Source organism: Pan troglodytes, chromosome 2, assembly GCF_028858775.2.
Source record: "Pan troglodytes isolate AG18354 chromosome 2, NHGRI_mPanTro3-v2.0_pri, whole genome shotgun sequence".
Taxonomy (NCBI): domain Eukaryota; kingdom Metazoa; phylum Chordata; class Mammalia; order Primates; family Hominidae; genus Pan; species Pan troglodytes.
In genome coordinates, this window is record NC_086015.1 from 16,381,355 (window position 1) to 16,396,264 (window position 14,910).

General features: G+C 37.2%; 1 protein-coding gene across 12 annotated transcripts in view; it reads left to right on the forward strand.

Annotated features, from left to right (window-relative positions):
* Positions 1-14,910, forward strand: part of PPARG (peroxisome proliferator activated receptor gamma) — a 146,605-nt gene that overhangs the window by 83,450 nt on the left and 48,245 nt on the right. For all 12 annotated transcript variants that reach the window (XM_009444919.5, XM_016940491.4, XM_063806609.1 and 9 more), the window contains 2 exons: positions 8,351-8,578; positions 9,968-10,137. In XM_009444919.5, the coding sequence (XP_009443194.3) occupies positions 8,353-8,578; positions 9,968-10,137 (396 nt within the window). In that variant the 5' untranslated portion in view covers positions 8,351-8,352. The remainder of the gene's footprint in view (positions 1-8,350; positions 8,579-9,967; positions 10,138-14,910) is intronic.

Here is a 14,910-nt window from a genome sequence, read left to right on the forward strand (position 1 = left end):
GCACAAAGCAAGCAAACAACATTTGTATATCTGTACTTACTATGTAAAAACAAACCAAGATAATGCTTACTTTATTAGACTATTGAAGACTATTCCCTACGCCTTTTGATTAATTCAGAGTTCATGACTTTTGTTAGAAACAAATTATGTTACAGATTTAGTTCTTCGCATTTTATTCTGTGATAATTTGCCATCCAGGAAATGGTTCCTTACATGAGACTTTTTCCCTCATAAATTTGATGACATTCATATACATTCACTAAAGACCCCCAAAAAATAAATCTGGATCTGTGAAAAGTGGCAAAGGTTAAAAGTCCCATTTTCAGCGTATTTACATGTAGTAACAACTTGATAACACAGCGCTGAGAATGCCAGGCTCAGAGGAGCCAAGCTGGGCTCCCGTCCAGTCAGCCTCTAGCTCACCAGGAAACCCTGAGCAGGTCACTTTGCCTCATTTTCTTTATCTGTCAAATGAGAACTCAGATGATCTCAAAACAGCCTTTTCTGCTGTAGTGTTTCAGGATGATTCTTGTCTCTGGATGTCAGCTGTCATGATGGGAGAGGAATTAGTAAATTCCCAGGTCAGTTTACACTGCAGAGTGATCTTGATCTGCATGAATCAGTAAGGATGGGCTGGATAAACAAGTTGGAACCACAGTTATGAGTACCATGACATTAACCTGAAACAAATGAGAAGGGATTGAAAAATCGGCGGTTAAGTGTCTTTTAAGGTCATTTCCAACAAAACTACAAAGGACCTATGAAGGGCTTTTCAGGTACATACTCTTGTTGCCTAGCTGAACACATTTCTCCAATAAAGCTTTCATTTGAGAGTTACTCTTCATAGTACATCCCCTGCCCCCCTGCCTGCCTGGCACATCATAGGTATTCAGTGAAGATTTGTTGGAACTGTTAAATAATTGTTTAATATAGAACTGGAAGATCAGGAAGAAATAATGTTTTTCTAACCAGTATCCAGTGTAAAGTCACAAGTGTGGGCTATGGAGCTTCAGACCATCTGGATTCAATGCCAGTTCTACTGCTTAGTTACTGTGTACTTTTAGGCAAGTTACTTACTTCCAGGTCCATGCCTCAGTTTTCCCATCTTTAAGATAAATTATAAGTGCACCTACTTCCTCGGGCTGGTTGTGAGGATTAAATGACACAATCCGGGCACAGTATTTGGCATAGTACTTTGCACAGATTTAGTGTCCTGTTAATATTAGCTAATGTAAATATGAAGAAGATGTAACATTTTACCAGTTATTCTAATCATAGCTTTTCTTTTCTTTTCATAAGGGACAACATAAAACCCCAAAGGTAAAGCATATATTTCTGGTGTTCAATTTTACAATTTAGCATCTTTTCCAACCCACTTCCATACTCCCAAATAATAATGCCTATCAGATTAAAGAAGTTACTTTATTTTTGCATGAAGTTGGTTGTATTTTTGTTGAACTACTTCATCCTTTGAGTATTGTGAAAAGTCTGCGCATTGACTATAATAGCATTTAAAGCCAAGTTTGAAGGTCTAAGATAATGGCACACATCCATGTCCTTTGCTCACAGGTTCTGCCTAAAGACTTTAGCCTGCTTGAAACACTCTAAAGGTTGTGAAATTAATGGATATACCACTGATGCAACACAACTCAGTGTCACCAGCTAGGGAGTTAAGACACGTTCTTGTTACTGAGAAGGGCTGTTGTTCATGCAAATATTTTGTTCATTTGTTCTTTCATGGGTAATTGCACGGAGTAACAAAAAACACCTCCTCAACTTACAGCTTGGCAGAAACAGTAGCTTATGTTTTCTAGAGACAAAATTAGAAGCAGGCTTTCTGGACCCATCTCTAAGTCAAAATAAAATAAAATGTCTAGGGAACCACTGTGCCTCCCAGTAACTATGGTCCATGGAATAATGTTGTTTAGGTCAAGGTGTCCCAGAGTAAAAGGGAAGGGAGAAGGGCAGGGGGGAAGGGGAAAAGTGTGTTTGGGCGATGTTTTCATAGAGATGAAGAGGCAAGCTGTTTTTCTTTCTTACTTTGTCCTTTCAACTTAGAAAAATAAGAAAACCATCTAGGACCACAACCTTCCTCTTGTAATCAGCAAAAGAGAAAAAACTGAATATACATCATTGAGGGGAACATTTATGGCTTAAGTTGTATTTTATTGATAATGTTGAAGATTAACATTTTTTGGAGAGAACTTAAGTCTTAACAAAACTAAACTATTGAGAAGATATTGTTATTTTTCCATCTTTAGTAGCAAAATGAAAATTTACTCTACTCTTCTGCATAAAATATGATCATCAATTGGCAAGAATTTGGTAAAAAAAAAACAACAACTGTGCATAGAATATGCACATGGGAAAATAGAATAATAAGATGCTGTCCTTTTACTCCAGACTGGAAGTCTAATGGTGGAGATAGTTATCCAGATAATTATATCTGAGTTAAAGGAGGAGGTACAAAGTGCTGTGGGAACACAGAGAATGGAGTGTTTTTAAGTTGGAGGATTCATAGATGGTTTTATGGAGAAAGTAGCATTTGGACTGGGTTTTGAAAGACAAGCAGGCTTGTGGCATGAAGAGGTGAGGAGTAGGAAGAAGATACAGCAGCCTCAGTAACCTGTATGAGTAAAAGAGGCAGGGCATGTTTAACCTGGGCAGATAGTATGATATGCCCAGCCACCAGACATGCCAAGAATGGGAGCGAGGTCTGGGATAACCAGTGGAAATAAGACTGAAAAAGTAAGTTAGGGCTGAGACATAGAGGGCCTTGAATGCCAAGCTAAAAGGCCAGTGTTTCTCCTGCTTTTCCACCAGTATGCCCTTACTAGTAGAGGACAGCAAAACCATACCATTCTTGGGTGGAGGAAGGGAGGAATGAATAGGTGGAGTATGGGGTATGTTTGGGGCAGTGAAACTATTCTGTGTGATCCTCTAATGAATGCATGATATTATGTCTTTGTCAAAACCCATAGAACTTGGCTGGGCATGGTGGCTCACACCTGTAATCCCAGCACTTTGGGAGGCAGAGGCAGGTAGATCGATTGAGGTCAGGAGTTCAAGACCAGCCTGGCCAACATAGTGAAACCCCTTCTCTACTAAAAATACAAAAATTAGCAGGGCATGGTGGCACACGCCTGTAATCCCAGCTACTCAGGAGGCTGGGACAGGAGAATCATATGAACCTGGGAGGTGGAGGTTGCAGTGAGCCAAGATCGTGCCACTGCATTCCAGCCTGGGTGACAGAGCGAGACTCCACCAAAAACAAAAACAAAAACAAAACAAAACAAAAATGTAGAACTATGCAACAGAAAGAGCAAACCTTGATGTAAATCATGGACTTTAGGTGGTAATAATGTGTCAATATTGGTTCATCAGTTATAGCAGGTATACTACAGTGTGCAAGGTGTTAGTAATAGGGGAAAACCATGCTTTGTAGAGAGGGGACAGGAGGCTGGGGAAGGGCTATTATAAGAGCTCTGTACTTTCTGCTCAATTTTTATGTAAACCTAAAACTGCTCTCACAAAAGTAAAGGCTACTATGAAAAACAAAACAAAGCAAAAACAGAAAACAGCATCCTTTTAGCCATGAGATGTACTACAAGTACAGAGTTTTCTAGGAATTTCATATAATATTTTTAAAAATTACATGAACTTTTCCTTCTTTCCTTAACAGATAGATGGCTATTTTCACATTAAAAATTTTCCCAAAATTTCCACAATATAATACACGACCCCTAGGGATATGACTTTTGTAATAAGAAGCATGACTTTGGCTGGGCACAGTGGCTCACGCCTATATTCCCAGAAGTTTGGGAGGCTGAGCCAGGAGGACCACTTGAATGCAGGAGTTTGAGACCAGCCTGGGCAACACAGTGAGATGCTGTCTCTTTAAAAGTGAGGTTGGGGGGGTGGGGGAGAGAGAGAGAGAGAGAGGAAAGAAAGCAGCATGGCTGTGATTGATAGGAAGTCACTGAAATTGTATGTTAAAAATGAAACAAAGCAAAATTAAACCAGTAAAATCACGAGCAACCAATTTCTCTCCCACCCCAGATATTTGTGCATCCTTATTTTCATTTCCCAGTATTCATACAAAAGCATATTCACTACCTTTAACTCACTTTGTCAGCCTTTATTCTGTATGCAGAAAACTTTGCAATAGCATAGTGAGAAATAGGTGATAAACCCACCTTTGTGGGTATTACAGTGTAGACAAGGGAAACATACTTTAATATGAAAATAAGTTATACTAAGAAAAGTAGATACAGAAATGAAAATTAAGCCTGCCAAGGAGACAGAGAAAGTAAATGGAATGACCTGGGTTAGACAGGTTTGGACGAATTTTGAAACAAAGGACACAGTTGGATGGGTGCCCTGTCCTTAGGAGCACAGACTTTTTTCTGGATGTCATTGAGACCTAGAATGACCTTTATCACCAGTACACATTCCCCTTTTTGGTGTGCAGTGTTGACATTGAAACACAGATAACTTAAGGTTGTTTGGGTACTTATTTATGTAGATAGACACGTGAACCCATACGGTACCTAATTAGTCCTCCTGAAACCACAAACGCACATTCACAGGACCAGTCTTGTTTATATTTTCAAGGCTTTTTTTTTTTTTCTTTTGAGTTGGAGTTTCACTCTTGTTGCCCAGGCTGGAGTGCAGTGGCGTGATCTCAGCTCACCACAACCTCTCTCTCCTGGGTTCAAGCGATTCTCCTGCCTCCGCTTCCCGAGTAGCTGGGATCACAGGCATGCACCACCATGCCCGGCTAATTTTGTATTTTTAGCAGAAATGGGGTTTCTCTATGTTGATCAGGCTGGTCTCGAACTCCTGACCTCAGGTGATCCACCCTCTTTGGCCTCCCAAAGTGCTGGAATTACAGGTGTGAGCCACCGCACCCGGCCTCAGGGCATTTTTTCTTATGAAGATCACAGCGGAAATCTTCAATCTTCAACTCATGCAAAAGTTTGCCTTTGGAGTGAATTTCTTGGCAATCTGCTTGGTAAGAAAAAGCAAGTGGTGTTAAAGTGAGAGCATTAAAATAAAATTGCTCCAAAAAAATGATAAATAAATAAAAGAAAAGAAAAAGGAAAAGCAAGAGGCCCATGCACAGATACACAGAGGAGAGTGGCCCCTCCTCCATAAGCCTGTTTCATCAATGAGAGAATGAAGAGAATACTGTATATACAGAAGAGAGTTTCAGGGTCAGTCTTGAGTTTGCATCTTCTACTTCCTAGCTAGAGGACCTTGAACAATTCACTTTACTTCTTTGGTCCTAGCTTGCTTATCTATAAAGTGGGAATAATATTTCAGATTATGCAGAAGAAAAGGTAGGATGTACCGGGCACATGGGAAGTGCTTGATCAATACCAGTTTGCTTCCCTCCTTCCCTGCCCCTTCTGCTGAAACTTCACAGCTATCTCATTAAGTCATCAATGTATTTAGTATTTAATAAATAAATATTTAACGAGCACCTACTATGAGACAAGCCCTTTGTTAGCCAGTGGGGATATGACTGCAAACAAGAAAGATACGCCTATGATTTGATGAATCCTGGAGTTTTTGAGCAGCTCATCTCTGTCTCCAGTGTGAGCAGTCCTAAATTTACACAGCTCTCCACTGGTGTTTTTGACCAGAGTTAACATTTAAAATACCTATGACTGCTTTTTTGACACCACTTTGAATAATGAACTGGTTTCAGGTAAACAGAGTGCAGGTACCTATTGCAGAAAGTTTTCCAGTCTATACACTCGGTGGCTCACGAGTTCACATGAAGTGAACCAAAAGAGTTTTGTTGCACTTACTGTGACAATAAATCATGTTTAGAAAAATGCATGTGGCATACATGATATTGGGCAAATGATTCATGAAACTTGCTATTCTGTGGCCTTAGAATCCATGTAAGCATTTTTCCTTTGTCTTTTATGTGTTTTCTTGTTTCTATATCTGTTTTGTTTTGTTTTTGTTTTGGGGGTGGTTTAAAATTAAGGCTGGGCTAGAGTCTGATTCTGACAGTCTCAGGTGTGATCAAATGTTTCCACATATCTCTCTAACCTTTCTATTCTCCATGTGGGGAAAACTTTCTCCGCTTTAAGAAAAGGTGTATCCACAGAAAAGATTATTGAGTAATTTTTCATAGTACAGAAGTAATAATTGAGTGATTTTTCCCTTTAAAATTTTTTTATTTTTGTATTATTTTAAGAACAAAATTATTTTAGGATGCAATTAAAGAAGAAGTTCATTTTCCTAAATTTAATTTGCCAACTTTTCTATTACACAGAAGCATTATAAATACAAGTAGAATAGCAAAAATTTCATCCTAAAGAGAAAAATATTTTGGGCTTCTAATTTCAAGAGAGTAAAATTGTCCTGGAACCCTGTGCACACTTTAAAAACAATCATTAACAGATTGCATCAAACTAGAAACTTCTTCACCACAAAGGAAATAATCAATAAAGTGAAAAGTCAGCCTACAGAATAGGGGAATCTGTACATCTGATATGAAGTTATGGATTGCAAATCGTACATCTGATATGGAATTAATATTCCAAAATATGTAAGAAACTCAACAAACTCAATTGCAAGAAAACAAATAACCCAGTTAAAAAATGATAAAGGAATATCCATTTCTAGAAAGAAGACATACAAGTGGCCAACAGATATATGAAAAGGTACTCACCATCACTAATCATCAGGGAAATGCAAATCAAAACCACGGTGAGATATCATCTCACACCCATTAGAATGGCTGTTATCAAAAACACAGAAGATAAGAAGTGTTGGCAAGGATGTGGATAAGAGGGAACCCTTGTACACTGTTGGCAGGAATGTAAATTGGTATAGTCATTATGGAAAACAGAATGGACTGCCTCAAAAAATTAAAAATAGAACTAGCATATGATCTAGCAATCCTGCTTCTGGGTATATATCCAAGGGAAATGGAATCAGTATGTTGAAGAGCTATCTGCTCTCCCATGTTCACTGCAGCATTATTCGCAATAGCCAAGATATGAAATCAACCTAAGTGTCAATGGATGAATGGATTTTTGAAAACACAGTATATATCTGTATATATATACACACATACATATATACACATACAGATGTATATGTACACACCCAATAGAATATTATTCAACCTTAAAAAGAGAAGGAAATCCTGTCATTTGCGACAACAGAGATGAACCTAGAGGACGTTATGCTAAGAGAATTAAACTGGGTGGTATTTGACACAGAAAGACAAATACCACATGATCCATGTGGAATCTAAAAAAGTCAAACTCATAAAAGCAGAGAGTAAAATGGTGGTTGCCAGGGGCTGGAGGGTGAGAGCAATGGGGAGATATCAGCCAGAGTTTCAGTTATGCAGGATAAGTTCTGGAGACCTAAGTATAGGTCACCTTTAGCATGGTGACTATAGTTAGTGATACTGTATGGTATATTTGAAATTTGCTAAGACAGTAGATCTTAAGTGTTCTCACTACACATATTCATACTCAAAAATGTAACTGTGAAGTGATGAATATGTTCATTACCTTGATTATGATGATCATTTCATAGTAAATACATATATTAAAACATCACATTGAATACCTTAAGTGTTTGTTTTTTGGTTTTTTGGGGTTTTTTTTGTTTTGTTTTGGTTTGGGTTTTTTTTTTGAGGTGGAGTCTTGCTCTGTCGCCCAGGCTGGAGTGCAGTGGTGTGATCTCGCCTTACTGCCACCTCTGCCTCCCAGGTTCAAGTGATTCTTCTGTCTCAGTCTCCCAAGTAGCTGGGATTACAGGCGTGCTACCACACCCGGCCAATTTTTGTATTTTTAGTAGAGATGAGGTTTCGCCATGTTGGCCAGGCTGGTCTCGAACTCCTGACCTCAGGTGATCCTCCTGCCTCGGCCTCCCAAAGTGCTGGGATTACAAGTGTGAGCCACCGTGCCTGGCCTGTATACCTTAAATTTAAAAATTTTTGTCTATTATACTCAATAAAGCTGGACAAAATTTTAAATAAATAACAGCAGTCATTAACAGACTCAATTGATGACCTAATGTAGAAGATAATGAGAGCAGGTCTGTTGGCAAAAAGGCATTTATATGGATACACTGTATGTATCTGCACTGTTTCAGGATCCTCTATTATGATACCTGGGTAAAGGGTGACTTCCTTTCTATCATAAAACAGCCTAGACAGCACTAAGAAGGTGGTTATGTTCTTTTCTGTTGTTGTGAGCGCCCAGATGAGATTACTTTGCCAAAGACTCTTTTCATTTCTCTTTCTGAAACTCTGTGAGATTGCTGTGTTCTCTAGGACTTAACTTCACAGCTAGTCTATTTTTCCTTTCAGAAATGACCATGGTTGACACAGAGATGCCATTCTGGCCCACCAACTTTGGGATCAGCTCCGTGGATCTCTCCGTAATGGAAGACCACTCCCACTCCTTTGACATCAAGCCCTTCACTACTGTTGACTTCTCCAGCATTTCTACTCCACATTATGAAGACATTCCATTCACAAGAACAGATCCAATGGTTGCGGATTATAAGTATGACCTGAAACTTCAAGAGTACCAAAGTATGATGTTTATTTTCACTTTTGAGACTACTAGGACTAGAATTGGACTCATCTCTCAGTAACCCTGTAATAAATAATGCTCCAGAGACTAGAAATCTAATAGAGAAGGCATTCACCATTCATTTATTCACCCATTTATCCATGAAATATTAGGTATCTATGAAATGCCAGGAAGGGAGCTGGCACCAGGTCAATCTTGCCTTCCCCCCCTCCTTCCTTCCTCTCTTCTTTCCTTTCTTGCTTACTTCCTTCTTAGGGACATTTTCTACCTTGATTACACTGTCAGTTGTATCTCGGGCTAAGAGTCCATCATCCAAACTTTGAATTATTTTGGCCGCTTATAAGTTAATAAGTAACAATTCCAAGTCACTTTGTATTATATAACTTATCTTCACTATATTACTGCTACTACAGTACATTTTTTCTAGTATGTCCTTTCAGAAGTTTATACTGAAACCTACTTTTGAGCACAAATTCGTTTTACCATTGTAGCCTATTGATAAATTTTCATGCCATTAACTAAATCAACATCAAAACATCAGACTCAAGAAAAACTAGAACTGCACTTTTTGAGATAAAATGTATTTCTATGATGCTATTTCCTTGATTTTTATCATGTGTGGGCTGACATGCTGGTTTTCCAAAGCCACCACTATGTAATTGGCAATCATTACTTGACAAGTAAGAACTTCCTGTATTTCTAGTGGCTTTTAAAGATAAATAATATGCTTAGTTATATTTATCTATGCGGTTTTCAGTTAGAGCCTAATATGGAAATTTAGTAGCCCTGAGCCTAACTAGTAAAAGGTAGGGCTTACTTCCATAAGTTCCGCCACGCTCTGTCAAAGATTATTTCACAAACCACCTCCTTTGACTGAACACTAATGGTAACCTGGGCTCGTATTTTTCATGCACCTCAAGCTAGGCATACCATGACCTCTTTTCACAGTGGTGTTCCTTCTGTGGTTCTTTTGCAAGTTGTTTCAAAATACTTATAAAATGGAATATTTAAATAAAATGTATAATTTAATATTGTGATGAATACCAAAGACAGAACATTTCCTAGCAAAATAAGCTTCCTTGTCTCAAATCCTCTATGTTGTCTGTTACAGCTGTAGTATTGCAGGGTACTGGGGGTCATAGAGCCACAGACTTAATTCTCATTCCCATTTTATATTTACAGGTGAGGCTTAGAGATGTTACAACTTGCCTGTGATTACAAACCCTTCTTTTTCTTGCCTTAACTCCAGTGTTTTTTCATGTTCCACTGTGCTTTTACACTGAAACAATACAAATACAGCATGAAGGTGTACTATGGTGGCTTGCCCTGTTGCCTTTTTAGGACTATTTTCATGGGATAATTATCCTCTCCCATGTCTCCATACACAGGTGCAATCAAAGTGGAGCCTGCATCTCCACCTTATTATTCTGAGAAGACTCAGCTCTACAATAAGCCTCATGAAGAGCCTTCCAACTCCCTCATGGCAATTGAATGTCGTGTCTGTGGAGATAAAGCTTCTGGATTTCACTATGGAGTTCATGCTTGTGAAGGATGCAAGGTAATTAAAAAAAAAGTCTTCAAAGAAATTGTTGAAACTATTATTTCATTTCAGCAGAACCCCTTTTTTAGGTGATACAATATATGAATTTTTTTTCTTCATGGAAGAGTATCTTGTTTTGTCACCCAGACTAGAGTGCAGTGGTGCTATCCTAGCACACTGCAGCCTTGAGCTCCTGGGCTCAAGTGATCCTCCCACCTCAGCCTCCCAAAGGATGATATAATATTTGAAAGCCTAAGAAAGTGGATAAAAGTTGGGCTGCTTTGCCCCACATTCGTTTCTCCAAATTGATTCTTTGAGACACTGATCTAATTTAATCCTTGCCTCTTGCAGATTTTTACAAAAAGGTGACTTCTCCAAGGTGTCATGGCAAGACAGTGATGACCTGGAACCAGGATGCAGATTTCCTGCATTCGCTGTTGTTTATTTATTTATTTATTTATTTATTTTTGCTATACCGTGTAATATTGTATAGACAAAAGATTTTACAGATTATTTATATATGCATATCTTTGGATCCCTAGAGCAATCCTATAAGATTGGACTTCTTTATGGCCACATTGCAGATGTAGAAATTACAGGTTAGTAAAACTTGCCAAGGTCATCCCTTAGTAAGTGGCAGACCACAGTCTAGACCCTGACTCCTTAGGTGGTGTTGGCTCTCAAAGCAGTGCCTCATGTTTCCTTATTCCAGCATCAATGTGAGCCACATACATGGACAGATAAGGAGGTATAACAGTGTGGGAAAGGAGATACTATTTATCCTCATCTCTTTCCTTTGTGAAAAGGGTATTTTGGAAAATTCAGACGTTTAGTAATTTATTGTTTAATTATTAAGAAAATATGTGAATCCACTCATATTTTGATATGCAGTCTTTTAAGATAATTTTAATATACACAACGCAAAAATAGTACTAATTTATTATATATGCATTGCACAAAATAAACTGTTCATAAATATTCACTTTATAAAATAAACACCTGCTTATTGGGCTTTTTATTCTACGTAAAGATACAGAACAACAGTTAGGAAAGCTTTAGGACATCTTGGTTCCTAAATGGATGATGGGCCAAAAAAGGAAACTGATTTTTATTGAATTCTTACTACATGCCAAATACTGTATGAGGTAACGTTTTCATACATCAGTATTTAACCACATCCTACCCAGGTTTTCTCATCTATAAAATGATTGTGGCTGAGTGTGGTGGCTCACGCCTCTAATCCCAACACTTTGGGAGGCCAAGGCAGGAGGATCGCTTGAGCCCAGGGGTTCAAGACCAGTCTGGGTAGCATAGTGAGACCCCATCCCTACAAAATTTTTAAAAAATTAACCAGGCGTGGTGGCACATGCCTGTAGTCCTAGCTTCTTGGGAGGTTTAGGTAAGAGGATCCCTTGATCCCAGAAGTTCAAGGCTGCAGTGAGCTATGATCATACCACTGCACTCCAGCCTGGGTCACAAAAGCAAGACCCTAACTCCAAAAATAAATAAATAAATAAGTAAATAAATAAAATGACACTGAATTACGTGATCTCTAAAGTCCCTTCAATTGAAACAGTTTTTACTCTAAAGGCAACCTAATACAGTGAAAAGGGACAAACCAGAGGTCAGCTCTGCCACTTTCCAAAGTCATTAGCCAGTCACATACACATTGTATCCTTCATCAGGCCCCTCATATGTAAAATGACTTGGTTAGATTGGCTACACAAGGTCTTATTCATCTCTAAGTTCTGTAATTTCAAAATGACACTTTGAAACACTCTGGCAAGAGATGCTTTCATTTAAAACACTAAAACCCGTTCATTCTGTAATTTAAACCAAGTTAAAATATTTATGACCTTATACGAAATCATTGTATTAAGTCAATTATCTAAGATCTTGATGAGTAGTAAGAACATGTCATTTTATTGACTTAGATTTTTTATTGAGTGTTTTGTGGTTTTATTGAGTTTTATTGTTAGATTTAATGAGTTAGAGTTTATTTTTACTGAGTTGGGTACCGTTTTTGAGTGAATAAACTGTTGCTAAATTCTGAGCCATATTTATCTGAAGAAACCATTCTGTTTTGGTCATGTTGATAATTTACAACTATAAATAAATAAAAACAGCATGGTTGGTTTAAGGTTCCACAATAAGTTATTGTTTTTTATGGGCTAGTAAAGCACTTAGAAAACTAAAACTTTTAAGCAAATAGTTCCACCATAATCCTATTAGTCACAAATTTGTGGAAAGCTAACATTACTGAAAACAGCTGAAAATGGAAAGACAAGAACATTGTCAGTAGTTGGTTATAGCGATAAATCTAAGTTCTGAGGGCACTAAAACTTAAAAGCAAGCAGGGAAGAAGAGTAGCAAAAAGAGAAGAGAGAGGAGGAAATCCAAGTGCCTTCAACTTAGGATTAGAAAGGGTAGAAAGCAGGGAGGGAGAAAAAATACTTAATAAAACCTGAAGACTCTAGGGGAGTCCTTAACCTATCATAGATTAAAAAGCAAACATAGAAGAAAACTAAGCGTATTCTATACTAACCTGCAGTAATTTGCAAACCATCCAAAATGTGGATTCCAGAATTCCTAGACTAAAATGTAAGGAAGGTTTTACTCCCTTGGAAAGGGAAAATAGACATCTACACATTTTAAAGGTAAGAATAAGAAAAATATTATTCTTGGAAAATTTAAACATTTAGTAATATACTACTTAATATAAAGAAAATATGTGAATCCACTTATATTTTGATATGCAGTCTTTTAAAATAATTTTAATATACTCAATGAATAAAATAGCATTTATTATATACTGATTGCACAGAATAAATTGTTCATAAATATTTACCTTATAAAATAAACCCTGCCTCGGCTGGGGTTTTTATTCGGCGTAAAGATATAGAACAGCAGTTAGGAAAGAATTAGGACATCTTGATTCCTAAATGGATGATGGGTCGAAAAAGGAAACTTTTTTTGAATTCTTATTCTGATTTTTATTGAATTCTTAGTATGTACCAGATACTATGTGAGGTACATTTGCATACATCATTATTTAACCACATCCTACTCAGGTTTTCTCATCTATAAAATGATTCAGATGATATTGGTAGGATGTGGTTACATAATGAAACATTATCATTTGGCTTCTTCAAGTATACATCAGCAGTTCCCAAAGTGTGGTCTGGGGCTTGGACCCTTTCAAGGCATCCATGAAGTTGAAACTATATTCATAATAATGATTTTTATTACTTTTTTCAGTTTCATTCTCTCAGGAGTGTATGTGGAGTGTTCTGGAAGCTACATGATGTAGGATGATGACATAGCTCTGGTAGCTAATGGAATGTTTGCTTATGTGTTCTTGTATATAATAATTTCTCAGTTGTAATTTCTAGTGTGATAAATGTCAGTAAAGATAGCCCACATAAACAAAATCTCTTTGGGGTCTTCTATAATTTTAAAAAGAGTAAAGGGATCTTGCAACCATAAAGCCTTCAGTCTCATTCTGAAGAAATGCAGTTACTCATTCTTTGCTACTTTGAAACTAAACAAAATTGCTGCCACGTTCTGAATACTGCTGCATTAGACCAGTGGCTGTCAGTAAAGACATCTCCTTAGCTTATAACCAATATGCAATAAAAAAACCAGGAAAATGGAATTAGCAAATGTGTTTAACTCATCTGCATGTATTTTCTGAGAGGTGTTTTGGAAGCTTCACATTTGCTGTCGTAGTAAAATGTGGGTTATATTCATAATTAAAATACAGTTGACCACAAAGCTGCAGGCTTATCTATGGATTGAAAAGAATAAACACAGCATAAAACAATTTTTGGTAGATCTTCCTAAACAATTTTACAATGTAAATGGAACAGGTTTATATTAGTGATTCTTGCCAAAAATTCAGTCAGACAGATGAGAATGAGTAGATTGGGTTTGAATTAAGGTGAAATAGTTACAGATTCTTGGGTGTGTTAATATTGCAAACTTATGTAAAATAAAACCTTTAGCAACTGAAAGATATATATAATTTAGAGCTTGGAAAGCTATCGTTTATTTGTTGTTTACATGTTAGAGATATATTTTTTTCTTTGGTAAGTTCCATCCTATTTTTTATCTTTAGTGAAAGATCATTTTGGAACCATAGCCGTACCTAAAGATATAAGTAAATACAGTCTACCATACAATACAATGTAATCTAAGTTTGTATTTCTGTATACAAAAGAATGCCGTATGCTTGTTAGCCACTTGTATGTCTATTCATCCCTACTTCAGAAAGAGTTTTAATTCTTCTCACCTGCCAGTCGTAGCTTATTAATCCAACTTCCAGGGGCCAGACTGCTTCATGGGAAAGCCAACTGCAAGCCCAGCACAGGGCTGTTAATTTCATTGTAAAATCAACAACACCATTCTGGGGTCTCATTGTCCCTGATGTTTTGTTAAAATTAAAGCAATTAAGGAGAGATCAAAGAAAATTTTTCAAATGATATGAAAAATTTGTCTGTTACTTTCTAGCAGACAAATGTGCAGACATTAGAATAAATATATACACAAAACAATTTTCTCAAATGGTGACTGATGCATCTCTAACACACCACATCACAGACTTCCTGATCATCAGAAGAGTAAGTTGTTGAAAATGCATTGTTCTATGGACTCTAAAATAATAAAAAAGTGTTATTAGAGTGTTTCTTCATCAGTAATATGAAGAAAATTTGGAGAAGCCAGCCTTGTTCTGTAAATCGATAAATAATTTTACAGAAAAGCACTCGATAATATCCTTACATCTTCCTCTCT